The 12,281-nt window shown below is 44.2% G+C and overlaps 2 protein-coding genes across 2 annotated transcripts in view; both read right to left on the reverse strand.

Moving 5' to 3' along the window:
* LOC120999349 (calpain-8-like) overlaps positions 1-12,281 on the reverse strand; it is a 138,431-nt gene that overhangs the window by 43,487 nt on the left and 82,663 nt on the right. The window lies entirely within an intron of this gene.
* LOC120999348 (calpain-8-like) overlaps positions 1-12,281 on the reverse strand; it is a 68,564-nt gene that overhangs the window by 41,542 nt on the left and 14,741 nt on the right. Inside the window, exon 5 of the mRNA XM_040430215.1 lies at positions 7,421-7,554. Coding sequence (XP_040286149.1) covers positions 7,421-7,554 — 134 coding nt within the window. The remainder of the gene's footprint in view (positions 1-7,420; positions 7,555-12,281) is intronic.

The following is a 12,281-nucleotide window of genomic DNA, read 5'->3' on the forward strand; positions in this document are numbered from 1 at the left end:
CAGCCCAAGATTCTGACGAGAATCTGGAGATAAGGGTTAATACCAATTGCCATAGGCAATTGGAAGTTATTAAGATTTTGTATCCCGGTGAATTGACTAGGGGTCTTCACTTTGAGAGATTGTGGGGTCAATACTATTATATCATTTGAGCTGTATGCAACTGCGCTTAAGTTTGTGGGTTCGGTGGCGATTACTTATAGTAATCGGATTCCGTTTGATCTTTGTGCAACTACGCTTAAGTTTGCGGGTTTGATAAGTAGCAATTGTTAGAGCTTTGTGCAACTACAATAATGGGAAATTCTAATGTTGCAGGACAGAGTAAAGAGATATTAACGGCGACTCAGTTGATGAGAGGAAAAGAAAGGAAAAGTTTCAGTTAGAAATAAAAGTTGAAAGCATTCTGTCATACTAAGTAGCAGCGATTTCCGGTATTATCCGTAAATATGCAGTTTTGTGTAAAAGTTCCCCCTAGATGTTTCAAATGCAGTAGGAGATAGATTAAATTAAAGTTGTGGAAAAGTGTAGAGGGAAAGTTGAAAGTAATTGAGAAGAATGGACAATATTGCTATAGTAAAATGGAGGATTTGGATGTGGTAAGGGAACAAAGAGAGTTGGCCATGCGGCATTCCCTTCCCCCCCACCACATGTGTTGTAACTAAGTAATCCTGGGTCTTGTGGTCCATCAAAGACTACCTATTGCTTTTTCTGTCAGCCACTCCTCTACACCAGGTGCTGGAATGTGCTAATCAGCACCACCCACTGTGCCTTCTACTCTTTCCTTAGGCCTTATGGGGGATGAGTGTGTGTGCAAGTAACATGTTGTGTGTTTGTGGATCTCAAAGACTTTACACAATCATATCATAGTTCCAACACTGGATTATATCCAGTGATGTCTGAAAATAACCCTTCCCAATTGTATGTCCCATCAGTTAAAAAGGTACCTGCAGTAATTGCCCCTATGATGACTACTAGAAATATTCCCATGATGCTAGTTGGAAGTGTCCTATCAATCTAAGGTTGCACCCATTCTAAGTCCTTATTCAGGTATGAGTGAAAGTGTAGGGATATCTGCATCATTATATGATGTATGACATATACTACACCAAGTAGTAACATCAATTTTGCCATGATGAATAGATTTCCCAATTCAGAGGACTTACTTATGCTGCTTTATAGAAAATTAGTTAAAAATATGGAGAGTTTTCTCATATTATTTATGAGATTTAGAAAATTGAGTCCAATGTAGAGCTGGGGATTTAAAGCATAGTGAAGATCAGTGAGTCTGTGATGAAGTGTTTAGATCATCAGTCAGTCACATTGTCCTGAGGACAGAGTGTGTGGAGAAAGTTTTCACTAGACTCCAGAAAAGTTGGGTGGATTTGGATTTTTGAGATTACTTTAGCTATGCATGAGAAAATCCTAAGTGCTGCCTTTGTGTATGATCTTGAGAATCATCTAGAAAGGTCTAGTGTTGGCTAGGCTTGAGAGAAGTTAATTTTGTCCCTATTTTGTCATATTGTTAAAGTTAAATCAAACAAAGACCTAAGGTGGGCGTGGCTGCCTATCAGTCCTCCCCACAAGGGGGGGGAGGAAGACTTTGTATGTACTTGCCCACTTCCTCGCCTGTGGGAGGAAGACAAATGTTCAGCCCCTTCAAATGAAAAACACCCATAGGGAATTTAACAACCCAGAATCAAATACTGGATCCCTATTATTTATATAATCCTTGGGATCTAATTCCATTGCTTCATAGCAAACATGTTCCATGATCTCTCATGACTGAGGGTAGTATCACATGTGTAGGAGCATATAGTAATGCAATTCCTAATCCTCTCACCAATTAATCACCGTCTTAAGGGTGTGCAAAAATTAGATCCGATCACTCTGCTGCATCTGGAAGGGGGGAGGCTGGGAGTAGTAAATACAAATACTTTTTCCCACCTCTGTAAATAAAAATAAAAAGTGCTTTCTGGGAGTAGTAAATATAAATATTCAAATTCAAATTTAATGTCTCCATCCAATTAATAACCACATTTTTGAGTTTCTGGTAGATGATTTCAGGTTCCTGGAAGATGGATCATTTCGGACAGGATATGCTGTTCCTACTTAATCTGATGTTGTCAAGAAAGAACCACTCCGTCCAGCAATGGTAGTGCAGGAGACAGAGCTGAAGACACTCGCTGAGGTTGGTAAGATGGCTGAGGGTAAGACTGCTAACATCCAGGTATGCCTTCGGTATCACTCATTATTATGGTCTAATCTAGTGAAGCAGAGATTTTGTTTGATCCATGGCTAAGCCCATCAATAATGAATGCTGAGTGTATGAAAGATGTTTGATGCCCTGATGCTGCCTGAGAAGGTATAGGTTACATTATTACCTGAAGTCTACCCTAAGTGGAAATCTGTGTGATAAAGGATGGCTTAAGGCCAGTGGACTTCCAAAAAGTTTGCCTTTTTCAGATACAGGTTACAGAGGCTGAAAGGAAACATCAAAGGATAAAGGTAGAAGTGATAATAGGACTCTGGAGAGTTGGTAATAAACTCTTCCTTCAGAGGGCACTCTACCTAAAGAGGATGGATTTAGAACAAGGGCAAATCGAGAGAGAGAAGGTGTGATTGGGTTCTGTGGTGGACGGCTCCTGGGTTCAACAATGCTGCCACTAGGTGAATGCTGTAATAATGATGGGAGAACTATGGGAGTTCCAGGAAGGCATATGCCAAAGTCATCTTACCCATTTCAGAGACTGCGGATTGACTACATTCAGAACAAAGGTGGAACAGTGTGAATATGTCTGTGTCTATATTGATCTCTTTCCAGGATATTCGGAGATTTGGCCTGTAGCGAAGGCTACAGCTAAAAGATACTGACTGAGGTGAGAGTACCTATCCCTGGGGTTTTTTCTTCCTCCGATATACATCTAACCGGAAGATAGGCCTAAGTCCTTATGAAGTACTCTTTGGGAATGCTCCTGTATTAGGTGTCTATTTCCCCAATAGTTCCAGATGCAGCATAGTAGTTTTCCAAATTATGTTGTCTGTTACACAAGTTATTGTCTAATGTGTATTTCCAAGTTTTAGTTGTTTCCTAGAATCCAGACTGTATAGAAGCGATTCATTCTTTACAATCAGGAGATTGGATAGTGGTGAAACGAGAGACGTGTGGAAAGTCCTAGAGCTACAGTTTGAAGACCTACATCAAGTCCTGATAACTGCCGCCACTGCTGTCGAATTGCAAGGAGAAACTGATCGCATTGCAATCAAGTGTCAGGACTATAAGAGCCATAATGTTGTTTCATGCCTTATTGTTTGTTCCATATTGTACAAAGGGGAAATCACAGTCAAATCAAATTCCAACGGTTTTATATTCTCAAGATGAGTCGGGAACAACTAAGTTGACTTTTGCAGTATAGTGGACTGTAAGACAGATGACAGATAGGACACTTGGTTTTGGTCTGATAAGTACATCTGTGTGACGGGGACTGACCCAGTCTATGGTAATTGTATTTAAATATGACCATACCAACTGTAGATATTGGAAATTAACAGAATGGAGTACTAATCTGAAGTGTTGTGAATATATACCAGTGGAAACTACTTCTAGAGTCAGTAAAGGTGAAGGTTTGTCCCATAGAATGACTATCCTGAAGGGAACCCCACCAAACAGTTGTAAACATGATGAATGTAATCCTCTGTTCCTGTCCATTAGAAATCCTATACAACAGGATTTGGGGATATATGTGTTAGGAGCGTGTGTAAGTGACAAAGATCCCCTAGGCAAATTTAGAATGTTGGTAAGGGAGAAATCTCAAAGTTCAGTTGCTTCTGTGGCTCCTACATCCTTACCTATAATTGGCATTAAATATTTGGCCAAATTTAAAATATAATGACAAACTGACCTTAGAGACAGGATTTATACAGGAAAGCCCTTTGGTGTTTTCCCTCCAGGATATTGTTCTTACATAATTCAGCTGAAGAAGACAAGTAGTGACTCTAACGTTTACTCTGACAGTTGGTTTATCAACCAAAATGATCAAAACGCAGATATCTGGTGATTGTGTGGAGATTTGAAACTCCGATCCAGGATGCAGGTAGAATGAAGTGGCCAATGTACCCTGATCAAGTCCTGATCGGGTACTGATGCCATTTGTTCTATTCTCACCTCCTGAGTAGGATCAAATCAGAAAACATTGTCTGGTCACGACTAAGGAGGTCACTGCCTACATCCTTTGACTCACGTTTATACATGGATACATGGATGCCATAGGAGTCTGTAGTAGAGTTTCTGATTAATTTAAAGCAAAAAGTCAGATAGTTGCAGGATTCGAGTATAAAAAAAATTAATAATAATAATTTTTTTGATTGGATTAACATATCTATTGTCATCAACAGAGATTTGTGAATTATATATGTGATGCTGTTGAGGGAATGGTGGAACAACTGAGCTCTTTTCCAGTGATGACTCTACAGAACCGACTGGTCCTTGACAGCAGAAAAAAAGAGGGGTCTACAAGAACGGCTGCATCTACATCCGGACAACACTGCCCCTGATGGAAGGATCACCAAGGATCTGAAGAACCTGATGGAAGGATCACCAAGGATCTGAAGAAACTGATGGAAGGATCACCAAGGATCTGAAGAAACTGATAAACTTTATCAAATGAACTGATGGGAAAAATTCTGAAATTAATATCATGGCCAGAATAATGTTTTGGGAACTGGTTCAGTGACTACAATGTTATTAGAATTTGGTTTTAATGGGCTGTCATATAGTTCTATATTTTAGGAAAATTGTTTTGAAAATGTATAATACATCCATGCCCACACTATGTATATGTGCTGTGCCCCTGTCAAAGACAAAGATTATTCCATCCTTAAGTAAATAAAACCTTGTTGATGGTTGCGGTGTAAATAGGACAAGGTGAAGGCAAACCCGAAAGGAAGTTGAGGGGACCTGGTGAAGCAATAAGGAAAGTCCAGCTCTTCGCTGTTTAGGGCGTTGGGAGAGTACCTCACTTTTGCCTGTTCACCTCTGGTCTATTTCCCGCAAAAGGAAGGATTTGTGAGAGAAGGATTTATGATTTTATGAATATATAATTAGAAAATTCTGTAGTACACATTTCTGTCCACTAGATGGCCGCAAACCATATGTATGAGAAGGTCAATAAGGGAGGGGGAAGAGGGGATTCTGAAACCACTCCTATCAGGTTAAGGAGCCAATAGTCTCTTCTTAAGGAACACCCCTTTTGTGATGTCATGTCTGCTATTTAAGTGAATGTACTGTGAATAAAGGTCTCGCCTGCTCTCTTCTACCAGGGCTCAAAGAGGATGAGAAGATGCTTTCATGAAACCACCTAGTGTCTGGTCTCATTATAAAGCAGTATGCTGTACACATACTTATTCTTCTAATTGATTTGGCACCACACAAAGAAGAAGGAGAGTCGCATGAATTGCGACGACAGTATTCAGTGCGGGTGCAATGCGTTCACCTCACGCATCACATCCGCGTGAAATACTCGCCCGTGTGAAAGGGGCCTAAATCATGTAGCCACATATATAGCCACAATGTAGGTACAGATAGTACTTCCTCCCTGTCTTTCCCTGTAAATGATGTAGGTACAGATAGTACTGCCTCCCTGTCTTTCCCTGTAAATGATGTAGGTACAGATAGTACTGCCTCCCATTTCTACCTTTAAATTATATAGCCAGATATAGTACTTCCTCCTTGTTTATACCTGATACCTTTATTTGATGTAGGAACTACCTCCCTGTCCCCCCTAGTAAATTATATAGGTACAGATATTACTGCCTCCCTGTCATTCCTTGTAAATTATGTTGGTACAGATAGTACTGTCTCCATGTCTCTCCCTGTAAATGATGTAGATACAGATAGTACTGCCTCCCTGTCTATCCCTGTAAATGATGTAGATACAGATAGCACTGCCCTCCTGTCTCTCCCTGTAAATGATGTAGTACAGATAGTACTGCCTCCCTGTCCCTGTAGTAAGCACCAGATCCAGGTGGCCATGCTTACGGAAACTGATGACCGGCACTCCACTGTTTCCATAACTCCCATTGTAGTGAATAAGAGCTATGTAAACAGCAGAAAAAAACATGCTGCTTCTGTAACTCACGAATTATGGAAACAGACAAGCTTGCTGTGCTATACTATGTGTAAAGCTCCATTCACTGCAATAAGAGCTATGGAAAAAGAAAAGTGCTGGCCCGATTGGCAGTTTTCATAAGTGTGACCACCTGAGGTCAGCACTTAGTACCTCACCAGATGGGACAACAGTAAATCACCAGATGGGACAATTATTTGACTATGCTCTACAGCCCTCCTTATAACTGTTATGCAGCCATCAATGGCAACCAGTAATGTTCAGTGATGAAAGCAGGTTCTGCCTTGGTATTAATGATGGTCTCATCAGAGTTTTCAAGAGGACTGGAGATCACCTACTGCCATCATGCATAGTGTGGAGAGTGGAGACACACTGTACCAACATCAGGAGTCATGGTGTGGGAGATCATTAGCCACCATGGCCATTCCCAACTGGTATTTGTGGAGGGAACATGGACCAGCCTTCGGTATGTCCAGGACATTGTGGAACCAATCCTACCCCTTTTTTGACCCAGAAGACTGGAGTCAACAAGATAACAGACATCCACACCATGCTCTACCCGCTCTACCGAACCTGCTCTTCATTAGCTCTCCTAGCCAGCCCGATCACCAGATCTCTCCACCATAGAGAATGTCTGGGACCAGATGGGATAATGGATCTCCAATGCACAACAATCACCTTGTCTGAAGTACAGGTCCAAGTTGAAAGTGCTTGGAATGCCATATTGTGTCACAGGAGGACATCAGCATGACTGCTACTGTGCCAGAGTGGCAACCTGTATCTCGGCAAGAGGAGAGGCCATCCAGTATAATTTTGACCCAGCTGCCTCGCACATTCTACTGCAGAACCCAAAATAAAGTGGGCACCACCTTGGTTGTGTGATCAATGACCAAGAACCACTAACCGTTTACACTTTGTCAATCTCAGCTGTATCTCGTTAAGTTATCCAGGTGTATTTTTAGTATATGAACCACACATTCAGTGAATTGTATTAGTTTGGATGTTTCTGCATACACAATCACCCAGACATTTGTTTCTGCTGACTCCACCATGGTCAAGCACACTCAGTTTGGTCAAGCATGCATGTCTATTTCTATGGGGGCACAGGGATAAGGAGTAGCTTCCCCATCCTTCTGGTAGCTTATCTCCTAAGGATCAGATTTGTTTTAATCCAGAAATGCCCAATTCTTGTTTTCCCTGATATCTACCATGGGAAAAACAGTCCTCCAGGCCCCATAGCCTTTAGATCCTTTTGATCGTGGTGTGTACAACCAGCTTTAGATTTTATATTAGGTTCTTACTTGGCATAGGCCTTCTCCAGGAGGGCGCTCCAGAACTCGTTAGCCGCGGTGGACTTGACAAACAGTAGATTGTTTTTCTTAGTAGGCAGCCGATCATCCACAATGACATCCACCCACTCGCCATACTGCCAGAACTGAGGGGAACAGGTTATAGGTTAGTGCACAGGTGAATGTGGTCTTGTTACACCCGATCTTTGAGTCATGGATCTTGTCATAGAGGCAGAGCTGTAAATATCTTATATTTTGTCATGTTGTGGTAACAGGAATTCACAGTTTGTGTTCTTGCTATGACAACAATTCATCTGCTTTCTAAATCTCCCGTTTGTGTCATTCTTTTCTGTGCTGATAATTTCCTAATAAATCTTTATAGAGGTCTGAGCTTCTATATCCCATCCATAGACAAAGAGCAAAATGTACATAAGGCCTCATGCACACGACCGTTGTGTGCATCCGTGGCCGTTGTTCCGTTTTCCGTGATTTTCTGCGGACCCATTGACTTTCAATGGGTTCGTTGAAAACTCGGAAAATGCACCGTTGTTCATCCGCGGCCGTGATCCGTGTTTCCTGTCCGTCAAAGAAATATGACCTGTCCTATTTTTTTGACGGACAACGGTTCACGGACCCATTCAAGTCAATGGGTCCGTGAAAAAACACGAATGCACACAAGATTGGCATCCGCGTCCGTGATCCGTGGCTGTAGGCTACTTTCACACAGACGGATCGCAGATAAAATGCATAAAAGCTTTTTCAGAGCTGAGTTTTCACGAAGTGAAAACTCAGATCCGACAGTATATTCTAACACAGAGGTGTTCCCATAGTGATGGGGACGCTTCAAGTTAGAATATACTACGAACTTTGTACATGACTGCCCCCAGCTGCCTGGCAGCACCCGATCTCTTACAGGGGGCTGTGATCAGCACAATTAACCCCTCAGGTGCTGCACCTGAGGGGTTAATTGTGCGTATCATAGCCCCCTGTAAGAGATCAGCTGCAGCCAGGCAGGAGGGGGAACACCCCCCTCCCTCCCCAGTTTTAAATTCATTGGTGGCCAGTGTGCCCCCCCCTCCCTCCCCTGTATTACTGTACGTTCATTGGTGGCCAGTGCGGCCCCCCCTCCCTCCCCTGTATTACTGTACATTCATTGGTGGCCAGTGTGGCCCCCCTCCCTCCCCTGTATTACTGTACATTCATTGGTGGCCAGTGTGCCCCCCTCCCTCCCCCTCCTAATTAAAATTCCCCCCCCATCATTGGTGGCAGCAGAGAGTCCCGATCGGAGTCCCAGTTTAATCGCTACTGCAGTCCTGGTTGCCATGGTTACTTAGCAATTTTTAGAAGCATTATACTTACCTGCGATGTCTGTGACCGGCCGGGCGCTCCTCCAACTGGTAAGTGACAGGTCTGTGCTATAAGCAATGCGCCGCACAGACCTTTCACTTACCAGGAGGAGGAGCCCCCGGCTGGTCACAGACATCGCAGGTAAGTATAATGCTTCTAAAAATTGCTAAGTAACCATGGCAACCAGGACTGCAGTAGCGTCCTGGTTGTCATGGTTACCGATCGGAGTCCCAGCGATTAAACTGGGACTCTGATCGGAACTCTCCGCTGCCACCAATGATGGGGGGCAAATTTTAATTAGGAGGGGGAGGGAGGGGGGGCACACTGGCCACCAATGAATGTAATACATGGGAGGGAGGGGGGGCCGCACTGGCCACCAATGAATGTACAGTAATACAGGGGAGGGAGGGGGGCCACACTGGCCACCAATGAATGTACAGTAATACAGGGGATGGAGGGGGGCCGCACTGGCCACCAATAAATGTACAGTAATACAGGGGAGGGAGGGGGGCCGCACCGGCCACCAATCAATGTACAGTAATACAGGGGAGGGAAAGGGGGGCACACTGGCCACCAATAAATTTAAAACGAGGGAGGGGGGTGTGCCCCCTCCTGCCTGACAGCACCTGATCTCTTACAGGGGGCTATGATACGCACAATTAACCCCTCAGGTGCGGCACCTGAGGGGTTAATTGTGCTGATCACAGCCCCCTGTAAGAGATCGGGTGCTGCCAGGCAGCAGGGGGCAGTCATGTAGACAGTTCTTAGTATATTCTAACTTGAAGCGTCCCCATCACTATGGGAATGCCTCTGTGTTAGAATATACTGTCGGATCTGAGTTTCACGATCTAACTCAAATCTGATGGTATATTCTAACATAGAGGCGTTCCCATGGTGATGGGGACGCTTCAAGTTAAAATATACCATCGGATTGGAGAAAACTCCGATCCGATGGTATAATAGGGACTCCTGACTTTACATTGAAAGTCAATGCGGGACGGATCCGTTTGCAATTGCACCATATTGTGTCAACGTCAAACGGATCCGTCCCCATTGACTTGCAATGTAAGTCAGGACGGATCCGTTTGGCTCCGCTCGGCCAGGCGGACACCAAAAGGACTTTTTCCTTCATGTCCGTGGATCCTCCAAAAATCAAGGAAGACTCACGGAAGAAAAAACGGACACGGTTCACGGAAAAACGGAACCCGTTTTTGCGGACTGCAAAAAAAAAACGGTCGTGTGCATGAGGCTTAAGGTTGACTTATGACCTACAGAGTTAAAGAGCACCTGTCAGATGGGTCAACCCTAATAAACCGGGCATATAGCCTGGTAATGTTGATTCTGCTGATTAAGCTTAGATGCTGACTGCATGTTGTTTATACATTGAAATGAATTATAATGCAGTATGCAGTAAGCTCATGAGCTCCCTCTAGTGGTGAATGCTTGCTGAATTTTTGTCATTTACCTCTATGACTATACAGGGCATTAAGAGCTGTGTATGTCAATTAAGAAATTGTCTTCTAAGGTTTGACATTCATTGGCTTCATCTCCATTTATGATGGTATGATGTAAGCAAGAGCTGTGCTGTGTGTTCTGGTTTACTCAGATGCCCCCACTAAATAATTTTTTTGATGACTAAGGAGGTTCCTAAATGTTTCTGCAGCAAGCCCCTGAGGAGCCAGAGAAGTGGAAGAAGCGGTAGTAGCCCTGATTATAATGTGTCACAGTGTACTCCCTCAGGTCGTTGACCTCTGGGGTCTGTGCAGTGAAGAAGGGGAACTCTATATTCCCTTGGGGCACTCCCTGTAGCTGTTGCCTCCACACCTGATAGTAGTTTTGAGGTGCCCATGATGTTAAATGTCCGTGTGGGTGCTAGGCAGGGCACATGATGAAAATGCAATGGCCAGCAAGTGGTGTTAGGAGAGTCAGTAACAAGCCCTAATATTGAACGTAACAAAAGACTCTCTTTACCATGTACACAATAGGAATTGTAGTACATCCAGCAGTTATCTGTACACAGTGCAAATTCTTCCCAGATGTCCAAGCATGAGCTAGGCAGCTTGTTGCAGCAATGGCCTTCTTGTTACTCCTTCTCTTGCTGGGATCTCTGGCTATCAACTACAATCTGACAACAGCGGCTACACTATTCTGGGGTGCATAAGGTGTCTTAACCTGTTATCCCTCTGCAGCAGCAAGGTCTGGATCATCTTAGGCTGGGTCACCTTGTTTTTTTTTTCTCTTTCACTGTAGCCATGCAAATCCTTCTCCTTTAGTTCTTGTTTGCTTACATCTGGAGCTCATGGAAGTGACTGTGGCTCCAGGCTTGAAGTTGAAGTATACGAGAGAGGAGCACATGGAGACTGCTCCTTCTTTCTCCCTCTTTACACAGACTCTGACTGAAAACTTCTGGAGCTAGGGGGTGGAGCCAGCCCACACCCTGAGCTCCAGGGAGGTCTGTGCAAGGATTGTTAACTTTTGGGCTTGCCTGGTCACGCTGGAACAACTGAGTGTGCAGCACATAGCATTAACATTACAAAAATTACCGTATTTTTCGCTTTATAAGACGCACCTGATGATAAGACGCACCTAGGTTTTTGAGGAGGAAAATAAGAAAAAAATATTTTGAACCAAAAGGTGTGCTTTTAGTAGCTTTTGAACTGATGGTGGTCTGTGGATGATGTACTGTTATGGGGATCTGGGGATGACGCACTGTTATGGGGATCTGTGGATGACACTGTTATGGGGGATCTGTAGATGACGCACTGTTATGGGGGATCTGTGGATGACGCACTGTTATGGGGGGATCTGTGGATGACGCACTGTTATGGGGGATCTGTGGATGATGCACTGTTATGGGGGATCTGTGGATGACGCACTGTTATGGGGGATCTGTGGATGACGCACTGTTATGGGGGATCTGTGGATGACGCACTGTTATGGGGGGATCTGTGGATGACGCACTGTTATGGGGGGATCTGTGGATGATGCACTGTTATGGGGGGATCTGTGGATGACGCACTGTTATGGTGGATCTGTGGATGACGCACTGTTATGCGGGGATCTGTGGATGACGCACTGTTATGGGGGATCTGTGGATGACACTGATGGGGGATCTGTGGATGACACTGATGGAGATCTGTGAATGACACTGAGGGGGGATCTGTGAATGACACTGAGGGGGGATCTGTGAATGACAGTGAGGGGGGATCTGTGAATGACACTGAGGGGGGGATCTGTGCATGAAACTGAGGGGGGATCTGTGCATGACACTGAGGGGGGATCTGTGAATGACACTGAGGGGGGGATCTGTGAATGACACTGAGGGGGGGATCTGTGAATGACACTGAGGGGGGGATCTGTGCATGACACTGAGGGGGATCTGTGAATGACACTGAGGGGGGATCTGTGAATGATACTGATGGGGGATCTGTGGATGACACTGAGGGGGGATCTGTGGATGACACTTATGTCATCCACAGATCCCCATAAGTGTCATCTACATATCCCCCATCAGAGGCATCAGTGT

The sequence above is a fragment of the Bufo bufo genome, chromosome 4, assembly GCF_905171765.1.
Source record: "Bufo bufo chromosome 4, aBufBuf1.1, whole genome shotgun sequence".
Lineage (NCBI taxonomy): Eukaryota > Metazoa > Chordata > Amphibia > Anura > Bufonidae > Bufo > Bufo bufo.